General features: G+C 43.4%; 1 protein-coding gene across 12 annotated transcripts in view; it reads left to right on the top strand.

The window, feature by feature from the left end:
• Positions 1–26,604, top strand: part of TJP1 (tight junction protein 1) — a 492,978-nt gene that overhangs the window by 355,082 nt on the left and 111,292 nt on the right. For 11 of the 12 annotated variants that reach the window (XM_089652456.1, XM_089652457.1, XM_089652454.1 and 8 more), the window contains one exon: positions 9,716–9,772. In XM_089652456.1, coding sequence (XP_089508582.1) covers positions 9,716–9,772 — 57 coding nt within the window. Of the gene's footprint in view, positions 1–7,895; positions 8,065–9,715; positions 9,773–26,604 lie in introns of those variants that run through there. The other variant, XM_089652460.1, reaches the window with a different exon arrangement.

Here is a 26,604-nt window from a genome sequence, read left to right as displayed (position 1 = left end):
GCAGGTAGAGGGCTCTATTCAGTTTCTTTCCTCTCTGGATTCTGGTGGTCTGATATCTGTTGGAGTTCCCACACCAACCTACCAAACAAACAACCAGGTTGTCTCGCCTCCCTTCTTTTGGGAAGGGCTGACCCCTGAAGGCCCATAGACATTTAAAATATAACTAAAGGCAACATTTTTTTAGTGTTGGATAGAGTGGAGAGGGATTAGTGCCCATGTCAGGATTTATTGCTCTCTGTGGCCCTGTTGGGGAGTCCTGTTTAACATTATCATTGAAAGTTAACGTAAAAGAAAACCCTAAATTTTGGGTTGTCCCCAGAAAAGTAAAAGAGGGGAAACCTTCCAATTAGGACACTAATTCTGATTACCTGGGGATCCCCAAAGAATTCCCTTAATTTGCAGGGATTTCCTCTCACTCTCCTGTTTGGCTTTGGGACAGAAAGTGAAGGGAAATCTCTGCAATGGGACACAGATGGGGAAAAAAATCTGACGGGTTATAGCCCTCCCTTACTGTGTCCAAAATGAAAAAAAAAGGTCTGCTTAGTTCTACTTTAAGATGACAATCGTCTCTGAAATATCAGTTTGGGTGGAGTGTGTATGTGAGAAAGCAAGCCAATGTCTATATATGCAATGCCTGAGAGTGTTCCCTCCCATACGTAAGTTTTGCAGTCATGCGATCAGAAACTGCCTGTGTAGCATTGTTGTTATGCATTTAAAATCCTCTTCCCCGATATATAAACATATTCTGACTGCTGGATCTCAATGTCTGAATACAACATTACAATGTTTGTTGGTCTTCTTTAGATGTGTTAGTCAAAAATGGCTGCTATTGGTTAAAAAATAATTCAATCCAAAACTGAATGTTTGATTCAGTTTACCAGCCATTGCCATCTTTTGGCCATTGTTGGGCTTTTGTAGCTATGTTGTATAGGCAGGGGGTGCAGGGAATACTGAGAGGAGTCAGAAGGCTCTTTATAGTTCAGAAAACATAAAAACACTCTACTTTTTCATGATTTACAGCCCTTGTTGCCCCCAGTATTACATTGTGCCAAGTGTCCTCTTCATACCAGCAGCTGTGCCATCGATGTCACGTGATGCTAGTGTGAATGGCCCCTTAAACTATTCACCTTCATACTTTGCGTTTCCAGATGTGAGTTTAAGCAGTAATTTCTAATCACATTTATTTTGCTAATACAAGTCTTTCTGTGTTGGTGTTTGACCTTGATATTCTGCCCTACTTTCATTAATGTGGATTACCAGACATGGTAAGGGAGATTTTTAGCCATAGATGTCTATTAGGAATTAATCCCGCTGTCAGTCTGCTTTTTAGACCTTATGAGCTTGTTAAGCGTATTAAGAAAATGTGCATTTTTAGGAGTAACTGGTATACACCATATGAAATGACAGGTCTATTACGTCTCCGAAAACTCAATTCTATACCTGACATGGAATTCTGTGCCTTCTGAACAGCCAGCCACAACATCTGTTTCTTTGACAAAGTTGGCCACACAAATTGCAATCTGTTATGCATAATGTTCCAACAACTATGTGAAGCAAAGGCATGCTTGATGGATACAAATTGATTGGATAGTTTAGGTAGGTCCTCATAGTGCATGGCCTTTAGTAAAAATTGGAGATCGAACAATGACCTACTAATATGTATGGCCATATCTGTCCTCTAAATCTGATGAGAGCAGAGGGAGCTCTAGATTCCTTTTCACATATTTTCCAGGCTAACTACCTCTGTGTTGAGGACCGCTCACCCGCCCCCTGCACTCATTAGAGCAAGCTGCTGCGTCTGTACAGCTGCTGCATCCCCATAGGGTAACAGACTGCCAGCATGCAGCTCCAGCCGCACAAACAACCGCTGTATGGGCCATGTCATCCATGTGAATGAGGCCTGAAATAGAGAAAGATGGACAAAAAGGAAAAGCTACTGCTCTGCCCTTTACTCATGTATCAAATGTTTCTTTAACGATTTTAGATACATTGAAACATTGAGGCATATACTGTGTGCAACATTGTAAAGTTTTATCTATACAGTGAAGTTTCTTTTAGAAAGTGACTCTCTTTAGTTATCATGCTATGTAAATACATAACCAGGGGCGGACTGACAACTCATGGGGCCCCCAGGCAATAGGGGATCATGGAGCCACTGTGTCCTTGCCCAAAATCAAAAAAGCCTATGAAAAAGGTACCAGGATCATCTCATGGGGCCCCCTACTGACCCCGGACCCTCGGGCAGTGCCCGAGTTTCCAATTGGTCAGTCCGCCCCTGTACATAACCACACGTTTGTTAACCCTTTAGCTCCCTAGTAACACGGTTAGCATGCGTACCGCACATATGTGTTGCTGGGTGGCTGTTTATGTGTTGGGAGCACACTCACTGCATGCTCCCAACGCAAAGACCGAGCTGCCGAAGAGAGCACATGGTCCCAGCAAAAGATTGGTACTGTTGGGATCGGCTTATGATCATGTGATCACTGTGACAGTCAATCACTGTTCACATGATTGCCATTCCTCCCCCCGAGCGTTCAGTACTTTTTAAAGGGATGCCAGGGTGGGCATGTGCGAAGGCAGGGGTTAAAGTGGTACTAAAGAGGATTGATAAAAAAAGAGGTTGGAGTAGGCCCAGCAATGCAGGAAGGAGAGGGGGATGGATATGGAGATCCAGAGAGGTCCAGCAATGCAGGAAAGAGAGGGGGAAGGGTATGGATGGCCAGGGAGGTCCAACAATGAAGGAAAGAGAGGGGGGAGGGTATGGATGGCCAGCGAGGTCCAACAATGAAGGAAGGAGAGGGAGATGAGTATGGATGGTCAGTGAGGTCCAGCAATGTAGGAAGTAGAGGAGAATAGGTATGGATAACCATCAAGGTCCACCAATGCAGGAAGGAGAGGGGGAAGTGTATGGTTGGCCAACAAGATCCAGCAATGCGGGAAGGAAAGGGGGATTGATATGGATGGCCAGTGAGCTCCAGCAATGCAGGAAGGAGAGGGGGATGGGTATGAATGGCCAGGGAGCTCCAGCAATGCAGGAAGGATAGGGGGATGGGTATGGATGGCCAGCGAGCTCCAGCAATGCAGGAAGGAAAGGGGGATGAGTATGGAAGGCCAGCTAGGTCCAGCAGTGTAGGAAAGAGAGGGGGATGGGTATGAATGGTCAGTGAGGTCTAGCAATACAGGAAAGACAGGATGATGGGTATGGATGACCAGTGAGGTCCCGACAATGTAGGAAAGAGAGGAGAAAATGTAAAGGACGATAACCTCAGGTTTGCACCAGAATTTTGGCACACTTAAGAGTAAGCACATTCATATCTGGTGCACTACCATGTGACAAATGAACATTTGTAACGTGGCATGCTAGTTAAGCAGAACTATTGAATTGGTGCATTTTTCGGCATGTGCCAGTCTTTGTTAATCCCCCTCCATAGTGTACCGGTATGAACTGAATTTTCCACCTGCAGTGGTTGAAGAATTCCAGGACATGAATCATTGGAAGTACTTATAATAAAGACAGCTGCGTTTTGGCAGAGTGCCTACAAATGTAACATTTTTGCACATTTCTCCTATGAGAGACGCCATGCTTTAGAACCAAATGATAAGCTATGCGGACTTCTCAGAGCAATAAGAAGCACCAACGGATCTCAGGGTGATACAATCACAGAGGATCGGATAGTAAATACTCTTTTTCTTCCATTGTTAGATCCAACAAACTACCATCCTGCTTATTATTGTCAAAAACTCTCCTTCTTTGCCTTGCCTATTCAAGGCAGTAGAAGCGATAAATTGCATTTTTATTGACACGTCTACATTTTGCATTGTATGGATGATTGAGGGTTTCCATCTTTTGGGACACATTGTGTAAGCCATGATTTGTGTGGATTGGCCATGACAGCCCACCATTCACTGCATACAATATTAGTGATAAGATTTGTGTGCAATCTGAAAAACAAATCTATGTTTTTGATAGAAAATGACTGCGTGATTTCCCCAACTATGGATGGGGATCAGTGATCTCTCCATCATACATTAAAAATTACATTCCGATGTCTCACTGAAATATTTATTAGAAAACGCAACATGTGTGATATGATTCGATATGAACTTCCTTTTACTATCATTGTGGCTGTTTTTATATAAACGGGGTTGCTGGTTGATTGAACAGTGTTCTGTTTTGTAAGTGGAATTTGCTGCTCTTGCTTTATTTGAACTGCATTGCTGCATTGTACACTAGCCAATTAAATTATGACAGCAGATAGAAGAAAAGACCTAGTCTCAGCCAAAGAGGAGGCGTTAGATCCATACTCACCGTGTTATCTGATGTACTGGAGGATGTGGGAGCCATGTTACAATTGGATTGGGTCACTAAAATCTGACATAACTGGAGCAGATGGAGCCCTCCAATGTAGCATGTTTTCTTGGGTATCCTACACCCTCCAAGTCACTCCAAGTCATGATCAGGGGTGGACTGACAACTCATGGGGCCCCCGGGCAATAGGGGATCATGGGGCCCCTGTGTCCTTGCCCAAACTCAAAAAAGCCTATGAAAAAGGTACCAGGGGCATCTCATGGGGCCCACTACTGACCCAGGGCCCTCGGGCAGTGCCCGAGTTTCCAAATGGTCAGTCTGCCCCTGGTCATGACCCATACCATTCCTGGTTAAACACAGTATCACAGGTTTCCTAAAGCAGTATTAAACTTTGCCACTTTAGTCCCCCAGGAGGTTTGTGTCATAATGATCTAGTATGTACCACATGCTGGCACATAATGGTAGACCTACTTGCCAGACCAACCCTCCAGCTGTCAGCGGTCATTGCTCCAGCTGGTCCATCTATACCCAAACATCCTTCTGGCCTTGAATGGCCAGGCCTCAGTGACATCACTACTGCACAGGAGTGACTTCATCACGGCACAGAACAGTGGCCATAAATGTGGTCTGGACTGCTCATGTGTGGCTCAGATTGCATTACCGCTGACAGGTTGGGAGAAGCATTCATGACAGGAGAGACCACTAGGGTCTCTTCTATTATAAAAACCTGACAAGTGAGCATTTTTTCAGTTTTTGACTTGAAGGGCCGTTTCACACAGGGTGGATTCTGATTAGAATGGTCTCCTGATCTCTTGCTGATCCCAGCAGAGTGGGCGGGTGACAGGTCCATGTAGGCTTAGGCTGGCCATACACTATACAATTTTCTGTCCAATTTCCGTTAGATTTACCTTCAACTGTGTAGCACAAGGGCCTGTCTAATTGGATACAATTGAAAGTGTTGTTCAGGTTTGACCTCATATTATATGGTTTTTGGTAAATCTAAAGCAAATTTCTCAAGAAAATTGTATAATGTATGGCCAGCCTTAATTTCTGCAGAACAGACATTGACAGAGCTTGCTTTGCTCTCTAGGTGGCCAGGAATAAATGCACTCTGCTGTCCATTTACACCTGACTGCCCTCCAATCTGCCTAGACAGAGGGGGGGGGGGCTCCCCTTCAGTTTTTTGGAGGTAGGCGAATGCCCCTATTTACACCCGCGGTCCATAGGGGTGAATGGACCATCCAGTCAGGTCTGCCTGAAAACTAAAAGGCAGACCTGATGGAATCCTTTCTGTGAAAGGGGTCTAATACCGCATTAAAAGGCACATAAATCCTAACAATGAGTGGAATTTATTTGTGCTTTTTTTTAGGTCTGTTATACAGTTAGGTCCATATATATTTAGACACAAGCACAATTTTAGATTTCTTTCAGGTATTTCCCAAAATGTATTCAAGCTATAGTTCTACAATGGATATGGGCTGAAAGTGCACACTCTCAGATGTAATTTGAGTGTATGTACATCCAAATTGGAGGAAGGGTTTAGGAACTACAGCTCTTAAGAGTAGCCACCCCCCCCCCTTTTTCAAGGGACCGAAAGTAATTGGACAATTAAATATAATCATAAATAAAATGTTCATTTTTAATATTTTGTTGAGAAAAACTAAAATTGTGTCCAAATATATATGGACCTAACTGTGTATTAATTTGAAAGCATTTTGTTATAAATGTTCCATAAATCCCCCCAAAATACCAGTTGATCCTGCCAGAATTCTAGTGTGCTTGTAACTTCCCGTCCTCTCTGCTGTCAGTAATTAGCATTGTTCACAGATCTCTCTGTGAACTACAGAACACCTCCCTTGTGTTAAAGTGATATTTAGATTGTAAGCTCCACGAGCAGGGCCCTCCTATTCCTTCTGTACTGAAATGTATTGTAATTGTACTGTCTGCCTTATATTGTAAAGTGCTGCGCAAACTGTTGGCGCTGTATAAATCCTGTATAATAATAATAATATTAAAGGCTCAGCTGTTTTTTCTCTAAATAACAAACATGTCCTACTATAAAAAAAAACCTTCAGCCTTGACAACCACTTTAAGGAGATGAGGAGTGGGAGGGGGGAAGGGGGTGTTTCGCAATACTAACACACTTCCTGTCCTAGGGTGACCCCACTGCTCCTCCATAGATACAATACAGTGAGTGAGTGTTGCCACCCTGGAGCAGGAGGTGAATTTCTGGCAGCATGATCAGGTGAATATATGGCAACAAATAGCCTGAAAAAAAGAAAACTAATGCAGTCACCACATCTAAGCACTGGTAAGCTGCAATATATTACAGTTGTAGCTCTGGGGTTTAGATACAATTTAAATCCAGACACATGGTTAAAAAGTATTTCCAACCAAACATTGTTTCCTTAGTTTTGGATGGTGTGGGAAAGGGTTAGAAGTCCTTGACCCCAAATGAGGGCCCATTTGGGAGCTGTGCTTTAGGACACTTCTGCTAACTTCCCGTTGTGTCTCTGGCACAGGAAGTCAAGTGAATTTTCCCCAATCATAGATAGACTGCAAAAAAAATAAACCCCTAGGGGATTAACCCTTTCCTACTAGACCCAAAAACATTTCCATTTAAAGTATATGTGAACTTTCACCTTGTAGAACAACATATACAATTATTTATGTATATTTATAAAAACATTTTTCCTATAAGTGATCACATGACCTCTCTTCTCAGTTGAATAAAGGACTTAGAGAGGTGGGGGTGGAGACAGCAGGAAGCAGAAAGGGGGGAGAATTATACTAATCTTCCCAGTGAATGGCTGTGCAGGGAGGGGATGGGTGCCTGCACAAGTCAGACCATTGGAGGAGGGCATGGTGAACTCCCAGCACAGCTAGAAAACTGACACCACTGGGAAGGATGTGCCCTCCTGCCTAGTGTGGTCAGTTTTTAATAGGAAAGCAGAGGGACTGGTGGGAACTCCAGGGATTTCACACAACTGAAGCAATACAAAGAGAACAGGATACTTTTTCATATAAGTACATGGTACAACAGGCACATATCAGGAATATGAAATGCTGGGGTAAGATTCACTTGAAAACACATCAGAGCTGTGGCTGCACATACAGAGTGGTTATCCTATGGACTGTCCCTGGTAATCATGGACAGGTCCTGAGTTGTCTTTTCCTCTAAAGAACTTACTAGACAGAGCCTCTCTGTGGGCACTGTGCCCTCTCTAGACATGGCGCTAGGCGAGCACGGGGGCAGAGGGGTTTGGAGAACCGGCCTTGCGTCTGACATCACTCATCATTGCGGTGGGACGCTCTGACGTTCCCGGCGACGGGCGGACCGGAGGGAGAGTTCCGCCCCTTTCCCAAGTGCCCGCACACTATTAACCATTGATGTGCCGAGCAACGGGCGCCGGGAAGTTTTTGCCTGGCTTTGTCTGCTGTGTACACAGAACTCCGGAGAGTGCACGGTGCTGTGACCCGGCTCCGCCCACTAGTTCTCTACACAACTCGTTCTTCCTGGTGTTTGTTATTATTGTTAGAGGGCGGGGTTTGTGAGCAGCTGTGCCCCGCCTCCCGCTCCTCCCCGGCTACGCCCAGTCCAGAGTGAGCGATCTATCAGCCCAGCATAGAACATACGTCGCCGTGGCCGCAGTGCTCCCCGGTAATAGGAGCCGGGCGGCGCCGTGTCTCTTCCCGGGGGGCAGTCGGTGTCCGGTACCGGGGGCTGTGTGCCTCCCTGACCTGAGATGACGAGGGTGAGGCGCCGACTCCTTTCTGTTAGGCCAGCCACCATCACTTACTTGTAGCTGGGCCACCTGTAGAGTCACACTGAGGGGAACTACATGTCCCAGCCGGGGGGAGGAGCCTAGGGGGAAGAGGTCACATGGTTCCCAGGATTGGAATGTGATTGGGTGGGCTATGAACCTGAGGGGGTCACTGACCATTCACACTGTTACCAAGAGCAACTGGCCAGAGCTCAGCCACCATTATTATCAATGTAAACATTGTCCTCAGGAGGACTGACTATGGGGGTCAGGGGCATGGAGCACTGTACACTGATTACATGTCTGTGACCTCTGCTGTGTGTACTCTTCTGCTGTGTATACTCATCTCCTCTCCTGTGCGTACTCCTCTCCTCTGCTGTATGTACTCCTCTCCTGTGCGTACTCCTCTCCTCTGTTGTATGTACTCCTCTCCTGTGCGTACTCCTCTCCTCTGCTGTATGTACTCCTCTCCTGTGCGTACTCCTCTCCTCTGTTGTATGTACTCCTCTCCTGTGCGTACTCCTCTCCTCTGCTGTATGTACTCCTCTCCTGTGCGTACTCCTCTCCTCTGCTGTATGTACTACTCTCCTGTGCGTACTCCTCTCCTCTGCTGTATGTACTCCTCTCCTCTGCTGTATGTACTCCTCTCCTCTCCTGTGCGTACTCCTCTCCTCTCCTGTGCGTACTCCTCTCCTCTCCTGTGCGTACTCCTCTCCTCTCTTGTGCGTACTCCTCTCCTCTCTTGTGCGTACTCCTCTCCTCTCCTGTGCGTACTCCTCTCCTGTGCGTACTCCTCTCCTCTGCTGTGTGTACTCATCTCTTCTGCAAAGCATGCACTCCTTTGCTGTATATACTCCTCTCCTGTGCGTACTCCTCTGCTGTATATACTCATCTCTTCTGCAGTGCATACTCCTCTCTGCTGTGCGCACTCCTCTGCTGTATATACTCCTCTCCTGTACGTACTCCTTTCCTGTGTGTACTCCTCTCCTGTTCTCTCCTGTGCGTACACCTCTCCTCTGCAAGGTGTACTCCTCTCCTCTGCATATTCCTTCTCTCCTCTGCATATTCCTTCTCTCATCTGCATACTCTTTTCCTCTGCTGTGCATACTCTTTTCCTCTGCTGTGCATACTCCTCACCCCCTCTGCTATGTATACTCCTGCCATCTTCTGTATATGCTTCTCACCTACTGTCTGCTGTATGTACTTCTCTGCTGTATATACTCCTGTGCTCTGCTGTATACACTCCTGTCATCTTCTGCATATGCTCCTCTCCTCTCCTCTGCTGTATATGCTTCTTTCCTTTGCTGTATACACCAGTCTCCTCTTCACTTCTGTATATACTCCTCTCATCTTCTGTTTTATACTCCTTTAATCCTGTCTGCTTTATATACTCTTCATCTCTATTGTATATACTCCACTCCTGTTTACACTCCTCTCCTGTATATGCTCCTCTCCTTTGCTGTATACATCAGTTTCCTCTTCACTGCTGTATATACCACTCACCTCTGCTGTATTTACTCCTATATGCTGTATATACTTCTCACCTCCTGTCTGCTGTGTATGCTCCTTACCTCTGCTGTATATACTCGTCACTTCATGTCTGCTGTATACCTAACCCCTCTGTGTTCTTGTATCTCCTCAGAATACGGTAATGGAAGAGACGGCGATATGGGAGCAGCAGACAGTCACTCTCCACAGGGTAAGCCAGCCACCGGTTAATTCCCTCTCTGTAACTCAGGATACGGGCCGCCGCTGGGAACAATAGACAAAAGCCAGATGTCAGGAAGCCGAGGAGAAGGAAATCGGTTTTGTCATTTTTCCTTTTGTCAGAATTAGTTGTAAACTTTGAACTCATTGTTGTCACTTAGTTGTAGCAGTGTGTGTGTCTGCAGTCCTGGGAAGTCACATCATGTCTGTACCTTCTCTTGTCGCTGGACTTCACATTCCTGCTTTTGGTTATTATTGGTTTCTTGTACAGATTTGGTATGTTTTGTAAAGTGATTAACTGAACAGCATTGCTTTATATTTAGGAGAAAAAAAAAATGGATTTTTAGGCGTTTATTCACATAGGCGCTGAGGTCAATAGTCAATGAATTGTTTGTGTATTTATGAGTCTGGAGCCTCCTGATGCTGCATGCAGGACACAGGCATTCGTCCCATTTTGACAGGTGTGCGGCAAGGCATACTGTCAGTGTCCGGGCTGCTCACACCTGTCAAATTGCACTTAACATTCATTGCCTGCATGCAGCAACTGGTGGCTCCAGCTGTATAAACACAAGGCCCATTCATGGACTGTGGCCACCAGGTTCTGCATGTAGGTGTAGGGGGGCACAGCTACTCATTCCATTTTACCAGTGCAGGTGAGTGGCAGTGCCCACTGTCCGTGTTAGGGGTTGCTCACCCATACTAATTACACTTTCTGCACAGTGCTCCCTGGCAGCTCTACCCACATAAACACATGGCTCATTCATAGACTACGGCTGCCAGGTTCTACATGCAGGAAATCCATGTAATTGTATGGGGACATAGCTGCTTATCTCAGTTTGACATGTGTACAAGTGAGTGGCCCCAAACGCAGACAGTGTGCATTGCTGCTCACCTGCACCCACACACGTGTCCAATTGAGACAAATTACTGTCTCTATGCAGCTGCTGCATCCCCAAATACTACAAAATTTTGCACTTCAATACAGCAATTTGCATGCGTATGCGTTTATGCACAAGTACATACAAGAATACAGTATATTTGTAAATTGCAATACTGGCAGCTAGAAGAGGATGAAGAAGAATTTTATGGGGATTATTTACTAAAACTGTATGGTGCAAAATATTGTGCAGCTCTGCTTTTTCAAAGCTTACGTTTTCATGCACACTTGACGTTTTTACAGCTGCTGTTTTTGACTTTTTGTTTTTTTTTTTACAGCCAGTAAACCCCCCCAGCATGTTATCCTATGTGTCCATGCACACATAGACTGTAATCAACGTTTTTTGGCTGGAAAAAAAAGCCAGGACTAGTGGGTCTCTAGAGGAGTTTTTTTAGCTGTAAAAATGATCTAACGCTGAAAAATGCAGCAAAACGCAGCAAATTGGTGTTTTTGGACTTTTTGAGCAAAAAAAATTTTGGGGGGGTAAAAAAAAAAATGCTAGCAAATGTGGCAAAATGTCACTAATGCAAAAACACTAAAAAAAGCTGAAAAACTCACGTTTTTAACATGACTTTACACAGCTAACGCTACCAGCGTTATCAACCCGCCCAGTGTTCATGAAGCCTAACTGAACAAGCTGATGTCAGAAATTGATTGGGTGCTATGCACAGCTGCACCAGATTCTGAGTGCTCCAATTTCAGTATCCTCTAAATGTGCATACGCAAGGCCTAATGGTCTTCCAGTTGTATGCTCTACTAGCCACCAGTGATCCAGTGTACCTATACACACTCTCATGTAATTGCTTATGCACTTGTATGTGTGTAAATTACTACACTGGAATGAAAGATATTTTTTTTCTTGTGATAGCTCTGAACACATTGCTACAAGATCTTTATCTTTATGCAGCTGTATGCATTGTCCCATAGATAACAATGCATTCATGTTCAGAGCCAAAAAAACCCAAAAAACTACAGACGTAGTGTATTTCAGCTATGTGCAACAGGTCTAAATTTTTTTTTTTTTCTTTTTTTTACTGCATGTGTGTTGTCTTTTTCCAGTATATAGCCATCTGCATTGGTCTACATTGTGATATTTTGGAAAATGTGCGCAGTTCTTTTCCTGGCCTTACAACTGTAGAATTTCATTTGTATGAAAAATGGCCACTGCCCCCGTCTATAACTGGCCTTCACAGCAAGCTTTCATTTGCACATATGGACAAAAAAGTATAAAAATTGCTCGTCCAACCATTCGATGATGCTTCCATGGACTTGGCTGATTTTGTATATCTTTTCATTCGAGTAGCATGTCAATGTCTCGATTTTCGTAGAATGAACATTCTATTTCTAGATTAGCTTTGAAAATGCTTGCGCAGAAGACTAGTTGATGATTTTTCTTGACCAGACCCAAATTCAACAATTAGAAATTCATTTGTTCTCATTAGATTTGACAAAATGTTTCCATCCTTGTCCTTCGATTTTATTGCTCACTCTGGTGGAAAGCGATTATTGAATTGTCCCCTTAAGATAATTGAACACATTTTTTGAACATGGCAATTATCTAACAAAATTCTACAGGTGTAAGGCCAGCTCTGGAAGATATGAAATTGTAGACTGAAACTTGGTAAAACGCAGAATGCTACCTTAGATAAGTTGTACTCGCACACTTTTTCTTGTTTACACAAGGTGCACTGGGTCTGCGCTGGGCAGCCTTGCCTTGTAAATAGCCTTGTTCCCTATGAGGTCAGTTCACACCACCACTACAGTGGTGTGTGCTGAAAAAGTACTACATGCAGTACTTGTTTTGGTGCATTGGGTTGTGGCGCAAACTATAGCAACACCACTGTGTAAATAGGATTTAATGACATTTTAATAGAATTCTAACAAAAAAAAGCTACCTGGTGCATGGTTTACTCTCAGTGCATGCCAGCGGGCCGTACGATCAGTGCAGCTTGCTGGTGGAAACAATCCCATTGCATTTTAAATATATATTTCGATCCTCCTAAATATAGTATAGTGATTTATCTGGTCTGAGATGCTGGCACATACCTGCAGCAGCTTTTAGTATCCCCTGCTTTGCTTGCATGTTGGACTTGTACTGACAGGCAAAGCTCCAATGCTTCCTGTTGATGCAGGAACGTGCTGCTCTGTCCTGCATCCTGAACATTCCTATCAGTAAAACAACCTGTCATAGTTATGGGCCAATAAGAATGTGGTGGAGAGGACTGGCGGGAGCTTTATATCATCCTGCCCAGGTATAAATACTGTCAGTGGTATCTCATAAAGAAAATCGATTCACACTGACATGTAGGTGGCCTTTTTGCTGAAACACCTGGCACAGATCCATACTCCGGTTATGTGGAAGAGTCTGGCTGCTGTGGTTCCTCCTGATGACCCCCTACGATGACCTCTACATCACTATTGTGTTCTGCAATGACTATGAGACAGCAGGAGAAACCACAGTAGCCAGCAGTGGACCTGCTATTCAGTAAGCCAGAGGAATCAAATTAGATCTGTTGTGGGAGCTCTGCTCTGTGTGAAGTTTCAGCAAAAGGGTCACTGGACACATAAGTGTAAGGCCTCTTTTACATGAAGGGTCTGATCAGGTCCTCCTGTCAGTTTTTAGAGCGAACCTGATCAGACTCTCCATTCACCCCTGTGGACACGTGGGTTTAAACAGACTTGTGTCCATATACACCTGCCAACCTGCAGTCCAATCCAGTCCATAAAAAAAAAAACAAAGGAGATCTGTCCCCCTCTGTCTAGGCTGATGGGACGGCAGTCGGGTGTAAACGGACAGCGGAGTCCATTTACTCCCAGCCTCCCATAGAGCAGATTGGACTCTATCCTTGTCCGCTCTGCATAAACTAAGAGGACACGGACCTGTCATCTGCCCGCTCCGCTCTGATCAGCGGACAGATCCCCTGCTGATTTTATAGGAGCCCATCCTATGTGAAAGGGGCCTAAGGGTCCATTTACAATGACTTACACTAAAATGTATGGAAAATTCATTCAGTTTAGCCGTGCTGACGTCCATTGACATACATGTTAGCACGTGTTAAAGCATAGTGCATTTTCACGGGATATCCTGTGCATTGCATTACCATCTGCTTACATCCGTGCATGTTGCATTTTAGTGCAATGCAGATCAATGCAGCATTATGGTATGAAGAGGACACATTGGAAATGATTGTTTTTCAGATGTCCTTTCGTTGATCTGCTTTTTACAGCTGCAAAAAAACACAGATCAACTCACTGGTGTGAATTGGCCCTAAAGCTGTTTTCTTCAGCAGGTACTGTTGTTGGTGTTTTTGTAACTCCCTCTCAGGGTCCCTTACAGCACTATTAGAAAGTTTTTCTTTCAGCAGCTTTTTGTTTTTCTCTTAAAAATTGTCCAGGAGAATATGGGGTCATTCAGTGGAGCTCTTTTCAGTGAGTGTTTTGACAAGAGTTGAGGAGATGACATGTTGCCGCTTTTTACCCTCTAAATGGCGTCCCACCGCGTCCCTAACGTATGCATTACACATGTTCCCAGCATGGCCCCATTTACTTGAATGGGTCATGTGAACTGCCAAATGTGACATGCCCTTTAACCTTTGCCACAGCACCTGTACAGCCCTGTGTGGCTCTTTTTCTATGTTTAGGCGGGTGGTAAAACCATAGACCAACCACCTGCTTTTACCGACCCTGGCAGCTCATGTGAACAAACCTCTGACAGCTTTGAGCATTAGAGGCATGACCAACGTACCCCCCCCCCCCACCTTGTTATACTGTACCTTGACAGTACTTGGTTGTTACTATTGGTGTCTAGCCTCTGTCCTGTCAGTGTAGCAGGACACGTACTTCTCCATACCCAGGAATGCCAGGCTTAGCCTTTCTGATAGTTTTGTATCCAAGAATTACTGTAGATATCCAGTCTGTCCCAGCCTCTGATCGTAGTCATCAAGTGATTCCGTAATGTGCCTGTTTCTGATGCTGCTGTACACATTGTAGGCACATTACTGCCTCCACATACAGTAATGCAAGCCATACGTGGGTCGAAATCCAAACGATTTTTTTGTCCGCAAATCGAAAACGTCGTTCACTCGGTAATCCGATGGTGCCATCAATGATTTCGTCATAAGTCATAAAGTTCACCCTATATAAGAGTATATGATGTCATTTTTGACCTTTCAGACCCTCCCCCCACTATACAGAGAGGCAGACTGAATGAACATTGTAAGCGTTTCGCACGCATGAAAAATCTGTCCGAACGACACTATATTGCACAACAATGCCCAGCAACATCTCCAAACGAAAAATATACTGTACACTTATTCACACACACCAAGCCATCTAGTAATGGTTTGTTGACATTAAACAGCTAGGACCTTTGTTCCAGAACAGAAATTTCGTACAGGCAAAACTTCTTTTCCTTCCAGGTCACGGCTCATGTGCATATTCTTTTCGGAAAAACAATTGTACGATTTAGCCATCATTGAGTCGAAAATCGGTCATTTTTCACTAATTTTCCAACATGCCCGATCTCTGAAAAGGAGAGGAACCACGAAAATCGTCTGGTGCCACTGACCCACTAACAGAGCGAAAATCGGCCGATTATTCTTAGGTCCAATTTTCAGACAAAAATCGGTTGAATTACAGCCCATGTATGGCAGGCATAAGAATGTGATTTAAAAAAAAAAAAAATGTTATACTACAAATTTCTCACAGACCCCAACTAGAGACAAACCTGCCTTGGTAATTTGAGTGTAGCTGATCTTGGAAGAAGCAATGACGGGAAGTTACAAAGCATAGGCTTCAGGAAACACCCCTCTTCCCGAACCTAGAAGAATCTATAAAATATTTCTGCAGTGAATTGTGCTGAATGTATAGTAAGATAAATTGTATGGTCTGTCTCAGTTTTAGCATCCCTTCAGAAATCGCTTGTAATCGCTCATTGATTGCTTTCATTCATTGCCTAGAAAGTCTCTTTAGAGTCCAACTCTGGTTCCATGTTAGGATTGGGGTTAGAGATAGAGTTAGGGTGAGCGGTAATTGTTAGGGTTTGTGTTGCAACCCTAACTCTAAACCTAGCCTTTAACCCTTGCCTTAACATTTAACCCTAACCCTAAAATGCGACTTTGGTCACAAAAAAAGTTCCTGCAGTACTTTGATGTGACTTGAGTGCCAGGAAGTGTAAAGTCGCATCAAAGTCACACTACATGAATGGAACTGTCATGCTTTTCTATCAGCAAAAATAATAATAAAAAAAAAAGCAAAGCACAGCAAAAACGTGACCAAAACACACCCGAAAAAAAACGCATCAACTGCATCCTGCATAGATGTGAACCTAACTGTAATAACCATATAAATGGAGGCATCAAGAGTAATAGGTATCGCTTAAAATTAAGTATTGCCCAATAACCAAAAAAGCCTACAGAAAAAACAAGTGAACAGACAAAAAAAGTTTCTGCAGTACTTTGATGTGACTTGAGTGTCAGGAAGTGTAAAGTCGCATCAAAGTCACACTACATCAACGGAACTGTCATGCTTTTCTATTAGCAAAAATAATTATAAATCTCCTAGATTGTAAGCTCCAAGGAGCAGGGCCCTCCTATCCCTTTTGTATTGAACTGTACTGTTGCTGTATCGTCTCCCGTTATATTGTAAAGCGCTGAGCAAACTGTTGGCGCTATATAAATCCTGTATTATAATAATCATAATTTAAAAAAAAAAAGCAAAGCAAAAACGTGACCAAAACATACCAGAAAAAACGCATCAACCGCATCCTGCATAGATGTGAACCTAACTGTAATAACCATATAAATGGAGGCATCAAGAGTAATAGGTATGACTTAAAATATCAAGTATTGCCCAATAACGACTACAGAAAAAACAGTGTGACCAGATAATTCACAAAAGAAAAGTGGTTACATGAAGGGCAATGCGATACCCTGAAATGTAATCCGATAATGCTTTTATTAGCAAAATAGGAATATGAGACAATTGAGTAAAGACTTCAAGGTAGCCATCACCTCAATAATAGACAGTACAAAAACAACCTAAAACCAAAAAATAAAACAGACATCATGGCTAGGCCATATACAGTAAAATGCTGTAGAAGCAACGACTCAAGGGTCTTTTGCTCATGCAGCAAACACATCGGGGTACACCACCGTAATGAGGATACATATGATAGGAGAGATGCAGTAACGGTGCTAGAACACCAATGTTCAAAATGAGCAGGTGCAGCCTCTACTATCATGGAAACAGAGGCCCGACTAAGGAGAGGTCACTTGGTGAAAATAAACCTGATTCCCATGTGAGTGTAGTCGTGAACCTAGCCTTACAGTTTTCCACTTCCTGACACCGCAGTGGGCTGATGCCCCCGAGAGTGGCACCACATAATGAGATGGCACCACTCTGGCAGCATTTCTCTTGGCAGTCTGGAGTGCACAGTTGAAGCAGAAAGTAGGTTGAATGGCGCTGGGTCTCATTCAGCCTGGAAGATAATTGACACCTCATTGCTTTAATCAGTGAGTCTGCGAGGGACAATGCCAGTGTTTCAGCTAGTATAGTAGCTGAAAAGTAGCTTTTTATTTTCAGTCACTGCAGGGGTTCCTTTTCCAAACAGGCATTGGGCCTTAAATAATGTCGGCTAATCTAATGTAACAAGTGTATATTTTTAACAGTAGAGTATTGATATCTGTGTCCCTGCTGGGGAACTTCACCCTCTCAATAATTTCCACTAAGTGTGGGGGAGAATTCTAAATTCTTTTCTAGAACAGGAATAGAAGGGAAATCTTCCACAGGAACACTTATGCCAATGACAACAGTCTAAGAAATAATTTGCTTTCCTTTTGGATAGATATCCTACTTCCTGATGTTTCTTGGAACAGAGTGAAGGAAAGTCTCCTCAAAGAACTTAAAAAAAAAAAACACAAAAAAAGATAATGGGTTGTAACCATTCTCTACTCCAGGGGTCTCCAAAGTATAGCCCTCCAGGTGTTGAGGAACTCCAAGTCCCATGAGGCCTTGCAAGACTCTGACAGCCAAGACTCCCAGAGACAGAAGCATGATGGGACTTGTAGTACTTCAACAGCTGGAGGGCCATAATTTGGAGACCCCTGCCTTACTCTGTCCAACAATTTTAGTTTTAGACTTACTTTATTTTACTATTTTACAATACTTGGTGCTGAATAAAACTAGCACTAGATGATACCTTCTTATGTGTGGCTGTGATGTCATTTCCAGTTCTAACAAAATATCTAGATGGTGAAGGAGCTCCAGTATAAAAGGAACCTGAACTTGTAGGACTGGCTTTTCTGTAGCCAGTTAGTACGTTCTTATTTCTGCCCTGCTTTACCAAAACAACATTTTTAAATGGATGGCGCAGGCACATTCCTTTTCATGTCTTAATGTTTAAGAACTTGTATGGATTTTTACTCCGCATTTTAAAATATTTTTCAAGATGTGCAGTTATACTTTTAAAGCACATGTGTCAAACACAAGGCCCACCAGGCCATTTCATGTGGCCCTCGTTCCTGTCCTGCAGCTGCAGTGCCCCTCTCGTCTCTGTCCCCACTTTGTCTCAGTAGTTGGCAGCATAGAGGAGAACAGAACCCCTCTGACAGATCTTGTTCTGCTCCATGCAGCCTCGGAGAGGCTCGTCTTTGCCCCCCTTCCACAGTCTCAGCAGTCGACAGCAGAGGAGGAAAGAACTTCTCCCACAGATCCTGCTGGTCTCGGCATTCAGCAGACTCCAGCAGCCGACTCCAGCCCTCCTCTGGTCCTCCTCCAGACCCTGAATGTTCTGTTTCCCAGCTCCATCCCCAACTTCTTCCTGGCAGCAGCACAAGGTAACTGGGTGCACTGTGATATAAGCGGGGGTAGGGGACTCTTGACTTCTGATGGTGGGGGTGCTGTTCAAATTTGAGGTAAGAGGTGGGGGGTGCTCTGGACATTTAGGCTTATAGATACAACCAGCCCTTTGAGGGCAACCATAATGCTGATGGGGCCCATGATGAAATTGAGTTTGACACCCTTGCTTTAAAGTATAGCTAAAAGCAAAACTTTGTTTTAGTTTGGGATAGGATGGAGAGGGAATGGAACGCTTGTCAGTTTTTATTGCTGTCTGTGCCCCTATTAAGGAAATTCACACTCTAAATTCAGTGATAATGGTAAATGTGACAAAGTAAAAGAAAATCCCAAATGTTGGGTTGTCTGCAGAAAAGTAATAGAGGGGAAATCTTCCAGTGGGGACACTAATTCTGGTGACCTGGGGGGCCGCAAAGAATTTCCTGAATTTTCCTCTCTCTTCCTGTTTGGCTATGGGACAAGAAGTGAAGGGAAATTTCCACAATAGGACACAGATGGCGAAAAAAAAAATCTGACGGGTTATAACCTTCCCTTACTCTATCCGAAATGTAAAACAAAGTTTTACTTCTAGTTCTATTTTTAGTAATAATTATGTTTACAGCATTTTTATAAACCTCTTAGTATTGATTATTCTTCCCCACACCAATCTGATTATATATTAGGCCTCATTCACACAGGTGTACCAACGGCTGTTTTCACCTGCCCAGGAAGCACATGTGTTCCATGCGGAAAGCCTGTTCAAATCAACAGGCAGCTGTCTGCAAGTACCTCCACGCATGGATCTGGAAGTTCATCTTCGACTGTACATCCAATCAGGTCTGATGCACAGATCAAGATGCTGACGGACTACCCTTCCCGTGGGTGTACAAATCTGAATGCCTGTGTGAATGAGGCCTAACAGTCCATGTTTCCATTACTAAAGAAGCTTCTTAGATATGCATGTTAATTGGTCAGAGTGACTCTTTGTGGAGTATTAGGTTTTCTTTGATAATTTGTGGATATTAATGGGGCATACTTACCCACACTATTGAGACACTGAACACTCCACTTTTACATATGTAACATTTTTGCTGCATTCATGGTGAGATTTGAGAATAATTTTTGGAAGCTCTGCTTTGGGATTTTTACAGCTTTACTTGGTTACTGGGCCAGGCACAAATTTGAATCCTGCGTCCAAAGCAACTCACTACACCCCTGGTTGGAAAACCACATGGAGAAAAATGGGTTACAGCCAGAAGTTCCATCTCCCTTGCAGCACCCGTCTGTTCTGACATCCCTGCTCAGACTTCTAGTAGGATTGCCCTTTACCCTCTGATGCTTTTCTTGGCAAATATTGAGAACTGTGATACTGTAGCCAGTACCACACATTCCTGGGCACATAGCTCAAGCCTCCAGTGGGTTTCTGAAAGCATGGACACTTCTATAGAATACCAGGTAGCCTTCTGGAAGTTTGCCATGTGCTGCACTGTCTGTGCTGTTATCTGTGGATGTGTAACAGCTGGAATTTGACAGTCTCTTCTGTCTGCACTCGCAAGTCGCTTGAATTTAGTTTTTAAGTATAACTAAACCTTTTTTTTTTTTTTTAATTTTGGATAGGGTGTCAGAGGGTTTAGAACGCTTATTAAGTTTTTTGTTGCAGTCTGTGCCTTTGGTGAGGAGATTCTCTATTTGTCCTGTTTACCATTATCCCAAAGTTTGGGTTGTCCCCAAAATAATAGAGGGGAAATCTTCCGATGGGGCACTAAGTCTGATGACTTGGGGATCCCCAAGACATTCCCTTAATTTGCAGAGATTTCCTCTCACTTCCTGTTTGACTATGGGACAGGAAGTGAAGGGATATCTCCACAATGGGATACAGATGAAGAAAAAAATCTGATGGGTTATAACCCTCCCTTGCGTTATCCAAAATGAGAAAAAAAAAAAATGCAAACGTTGCCATCGGCCTGTGTTTTGTCTATAGACGTTAGTTCCTAACTGTAGAAGTGTGAAGTGGTGAGCAAAGTAGAGCTCCAGGACAGTTGTCATTTCTTGCTTAGACTGGAGATGCATTAGAACCTCTGCCAGGATTTTACAGCTGTTCATCTTGTTGGGAAGATTCCCCTCCTTTCTTGTCCTGGTGACATCAGCCACTGGGACAGGACCTTTACTCTCAGACGACCACTTTGCATAAAACTTTATTGTACCAGTGATCGCTGCGTCCACCCTGTTTCTCCAACTGATGTCTTTCAAGAAGGACTTAGCCTATTGGTAGAATTCAGTGACTTGCAGGGAATGATGAGCGTCATTGCACCGAAGACCTCATGAACACAGATCATTTGTCTAGCTCTCCTAAACCCTTTTCCTCCTGGCAGCAGCTTTTTGGCAGAGAAAACACTTAACCTGTGTAAACGTGTCTAGACAAATCAGCACATGGCTGTTTAATTTGTTTCATTGGCCTGAATAATCTTTTTTTTTCTGGCCACTGAAATTTAAATAACGCTCAACTGCTTGATGTACCAAAATTAAAGTGCGTTTTAGACGCATCAATCGTTTTTCTGCCAAAACGCTGCTGCTGCTGGATGTGCTGGCAGTGAGATTTTGTTCTCTGTCTCTAAACACCTATGTGTGCTGGGCTAACAGGAGAGGCATTTAGAGCCAGAAAAAAAAGCCAGACACCCCTAAAAGCATCATTTTTACTGCTCAGTGTGTATGAGGCCTTAAACGTCTGTTCCAGACAAGGCATTTTAGGCAGTAGTTGCAACAGCAAAGGACAGCACAAAAACTGCTTTGTAAAAGCGGAGCTCCACCCGAAAGGGGAAGTTCCACTTTAAACCTTTGTCCCCGCTCCCCATTAAGGATTGGCACCTTTGGGGAACAGGGGGAGGGGGTACCCGAATTTGACAGGTACCTGCTCCCACTTCTGCTGCCATCGCCTAGGCCAGTGGTGGGCAACCTTTTTTTTCAACTGAGCCAAATCTCGCCAAAACCACAATTGAAATTTATTTTGAGAGCCACATTTTTAAAACTGAAAATACATCCCCCATATAGTAATTCATCCCCCCTATAGTAATTCATTCCCCATATTGTGTCAATTCACTTACCTTTGCTCCGCGCGTTCCTCTCGCCGTGTTCCCGCGCCGTTCCGGTCTTCAGGGTGGACTGTGAGAGGAGAGGAGTTCGTCACGCTGCCCCGCCTACATCCTGACAGCCAATGTTTGCCACGCTCCGTGGGATTAAAAGGTCCGCCGGGCCGTAGTTTGCCCATTGCTGGGCTAGCTGCAGAGTCCTGACTTTTGGGGCGGCCGCCCGAGAGGAGGGAGGGGAGCGGGCGCCCGGCACACAGAAGAGCCGCATTAAAATGTGTAAAGAGCCGCATGTGGCTCGCGAGCCGCGGCTTGCCGACCACTGGCCTAGGCGATCAGAAGCGGAAGTTGTCCTCCCTCCCCGTAGTCTTCTGGGACACGTGACAGGTTCCAGAAGACTACGGGGCCATTCACAAAGAGCAGCACTTCTCGCGCATGCGCAGTGGGCACCCGGCTGTGAAGCCGAAAGCTGTCAGAGCCGGGTGCCCACACAGAAGATGCTGGCGCCCAGGAGAGAAGACAGACGGTGAAACCAGCCATGGTGAGGACACCGCTGGACCAAGGGACAGTAAGTGTCTGTATTTTAAGTCAGTAGCTATAGGTTTTTTTTATTTTTCAGGTGGAACTCCGCTTTAACTGTTGTGAGTTTAACAGTTTACTATACTATTTTACCATGGAAAGTTGGGTAAAGCTTAACAGGCTGTGCCTGCGTGGGTTTCCTCCAGGTACTCCAGTTTCCTCCCACACTCCAAAGACATGCTGGTAGGTTAATTGGATCCTATCTAAACTAGTATGTGTATGTATGAATGTGAGTTAGGGACCTTAGATTGTATGCCCCCTGTGGGTTAGGGACTGATTTGAGTGTACAATATATATATGTAAAACGCTGCGTAAATTGACAGCGCTATATAAGTACCTGAAATAAACGGGTATCTTTTAGGGAGCTGAAGCTGAGCAGTGCTGCATTATATCACACTGACACCTTTTCTTATTATTGTGTCTATTTTGGGCTCATTCACAGCTGTCCATTTAAAGATGTGTGTATTTTGTATGTGGCCACATGTTTTAAGCTCTATAATGTGTATGCTTTGTAAACCTGCTGTGTTATTCTATTGCCCCTACTGTATATTGCAATTCTAGGTGTCCTGTTAGGGTGCTGTGTATTAGAAGCTGCACTATCACCTTAATAAATTGGTGGGTAGCACCGCTAACATTGCATTTTAAAAAATAAATATGTATTTAATGAATATACAGGGGAATAATTTGGATGGGACTTTAAAGACACTGATAGTATGCTATTTTTGCCCTAACTTCATACTCTGCTCCCCCTTTTTTTTGTAATTTGTGTGGCTTTTAAATTAAATAACTAGTTTATACACTGGCTTAATTCCCTTTGAAACATTTGTTTTTGGAACTCTTTACTGGTATGCCATGCGTAACAGCCTTTGTTATTTATCCCAAATGAAGGGCTCATTTCCACACTTATCCTTTACGCTTTTATTTGCATCCTTTTCAATTCAGTCTGATGCATGTTGTGAGATTGGCCTGGACTAATCATGCTATATATTCCCTGAAGAAGACTCACCAGGAGTTGAAATGCATTGCGATCTGTTGGATGCATTGTCAGTCCAAAATTGCACTGTCATCTTTTTCATCTTTTTGAACATTTCTGTTGTCCTACAGATCTGTAAACGTTTTATCCTTTGTAGGATTAAAGTATTTTTTTTTTTTTTTAATTGATTTGTTGTGTTCGATGCTTTAAAAGTCCCATCCAATTTATTCCCTTGTGTATTCGTTTTCAATAGGGAACTGGCACCTCTTCTATAGGGTGGATCCAACTCTATATTCAAGTGTTTAATGTATTTATTATACACAGTTTTCTGAAAATGAGAGTTGGAAGATTTGTAATATTTTTGCAGTATTAAGTAAGCCTTAAAGCTGAAATTTAGCCATACAAATGTGCAAAATATTGACTATACTGTATGCTTCCAATATATGAAAGAAATAAGAAGTAAAGAAGAAAGTATGGAAGAAGGAAAAAAAAAAACCCTTTTTATTCATATAGCATATGTCTATGTGATTAGGTCTCATGTGTTCCACTCTTCATCAGAATACTATCTGTGTATGTGTGTGTGTGTGTGTCTATATATATATATATATATATATATATATATATATATATATATATATATATATATATATATATATATATATATATATATATATATATATATAAAAATAATTATACAGGATTTATATAGTGCCAACAGTTTGCTCAGCACTTTACAATATAAATATATATACACACTCTTTATAAGTAAGATTGATACAGTTTGTGACGTGATCTCCACTGTACAGATAACTCCCCCACTCTACACTCCTTGTCCACCTGCAAAATCTCTACTTCCCTTGTTTAACCCAGCTACTATAGAGGAGGTTGGTAAACTTTTTTCTAAAGCCCACCTAACCACCTGCCCCCTGGACCCTGTTCCCTCGCAAATACTATGGTCAGCCTCTGGCTCTATCTTTCATTCTTTAACTCATATCTTCAATCTCTCCCTTTCCACTGGCATCTTCCCCAACTCTCTGAAACATGCGCTAGTCACCCCCATACTTAAAAAGGCCTCACTGGACCCCACCAATCTTAACAACCTAAGACCCATCTCCTTACTCCTTTTTGCCTCCAAACTGCTTGAACGTCTAGTCTAGAAACGCCTGAGCTGCCACCTTAGTGAGAATAACCTTCTCGATCCCCTTCAGTCTGGATTTTGCCCACAACACTCCACAGAAACTGCTCTCCTAAAACTCAAAAACGACTTGCTAACCGCTAAACCAAGGGTCACAATTCCGTGCTCTTACTCTTTGACCTCTCCGCTGCCTTTGAAACTGTTGACTCTCTTCCTCTTCTCCTTGGAACGCTCCTATTCTTGATCTACACTTCTTTCTTGGGTCAGCTGATAGCTTCCCATGGCTTCCAATACCATTTCTATGCTGATGACACACAAATCTCTCTCTCTACTCCTCAGCTTACCCCATCCGTTTCCTCACGTATCACTGATTTACTGATAGACATATAAGACTGGATGTCACACCACTTCTTAAAACTCAATCTATCTAAAACTGAGCTCATGATGTTTCCTCCCTAATGTGCCTCTTTCCCTGATTTCTTGGTCAGGATTTAATAGCACCACCATCAACCCATTCCTGTATGCTAGGGGTAACCCTGGATTGTGAACTATCTTTTCAGGCCCACATCCAATCCCTGTCCAAATCATGCCGCCTCAACCCCCGCAACATCTCCAGAATATGCCCCTTTTTAACCAATGATACCACAAAGCTCCTAATTAACTCCCTGGTTATCTCTCCCCTCAACTACTGCAACTCCCTCCTCATTGGCTTACCTTTACATAAGCTATCCCCCATCCAGTCCATCATGAATACTGCTACCAAACTCATCCACCTTACCAACCAGTCAGTATCTGCTACCCCTCTCTGCCATTCCCTCTGCTGGCTTCCACTTGCCCACCTTCCCAAGACCTTCTGCTCTCTAGTTCCCGTGTCACCTCCTCCCATGCTCGCCTCCTGGACTTCTCCTGAGCTTCTCCCATCTTATGGAGCTCCCTACCCCAATTTGTCCGGCTATCTCCTAATCTATCCACCTATAGACGATCCCTAAAAACCTTTCATTTTAAAGAAGCCTATCCTGCTTCTACCAAGTAAACTGTTATTTATTTCCTCCATCAGCTCACCCCCCCACAGCTATTACCTTTTTGTATCTTTTTTTTTTTTTGTCAGTGTATAATAATGAAATTGGTCTATAACTAGAGCACTGAGAAGGATCTTTTCCCTCTTTATGAATGAGAACGACATGGGCCTGAAGGGATTCCCTCCTCCCCTCCATCCCCCCTCCCAAGTCATTCATATACTTCTTTAACTTTGGTATCAGTACTTCACAAAATTTTTTATAGTACTTAACTGTATAACCATCCGGGCCTGGGCTTTTCCCTCCCCCTGTACTTCTTAATGCTACTTCTATTTCTTCCAGGGAAATTTCCGCATCTAAGGAATTCAATTGTGCTTCACTAAGCTTTGGTAATCCAGCATTTTTTAAATATATCTTCCTTTTTTCGTTGATACCTTCTCTAGTTTCTTTTGGTGAACCTTGATGACTGATGTTATACAACTTTCTATAATACTCCGTGAATACTTTAATGATTTCTTTAGTTGAGTGGACCAACTCCCCCTTAGGGCTTTTTATCTTTTCTATATAATTCCTGTTTTTCTTTTTATTCAGGGCTCTCATTAAATATTTTCCTGGTCTATCTCCCCATCTATATCTTTCACTTAATACTTTGTTATATACCCTTCTCCTCTCCTCTTCCATCAATCTCTCTAATTCGTCTTTTTTATCCATTAACTTCTGTCTTGTTTCTATTGTTATTTTCTTCTTATGTATCTGCTCCAAATCCAGGATTTCCTTTAAGAGTCCACTAACCCTCTCTCTTCTTTCTTTTTTCTTCCTTGCTCCCATCGCAATCAAAATTCCTCTTATATATACCTTATGACTTTCCCATACTGTAGCTGTCGTTACTTCCTCTGTCTCATTCTCCTTGAAAAATACCTTAATCTCTTCCCTGATCTTCTGCACAATATCTTCATCCAAAAGAAGAGCCTCGTTTAACCTCCATCCTAAACCTCCCGTCCACCTTTTTCCCCATCCTATTTTCATTATGACAGGGGCATGATCCGAGAAAGTTCTTGTCTCTATTTCTATTTTAACCAGCATTTCAATGAGTTGATGATCTATTAGAATGTAGTCCAGTCTCGAGTATATCTCATGTGCATTAGAGAAGAAGGTATAGTCTCTGTCTTTCATATGCATCATTCTCCAGGTGTCCACCAGTTGGTACTCGTGGATCACCTTCTTCAAAGCTCTCAGAGACCTACCCCCCTCTCTCCGCACAAGGGAGG

The sequence above is a fragment of the Staurois parvus genome, unplaced genomic scaffold, assembly GCF_062004578.1.
Source record: "Staurois parvus isolate SC_StPar_1 unplaced genomic scaffold, SC_StPar_1.0 ptg000682l, whole genome shotgun sequence".
Classification (NCBI taxonomy): Eukaryota; Metazoa; Chordata; class Amphibia; order Anura; family Ranidae; genus Staurois; species Staurois parvus.
This window is presented reverse-complemented; position numbering and strand designations above follow the sequence as displayed.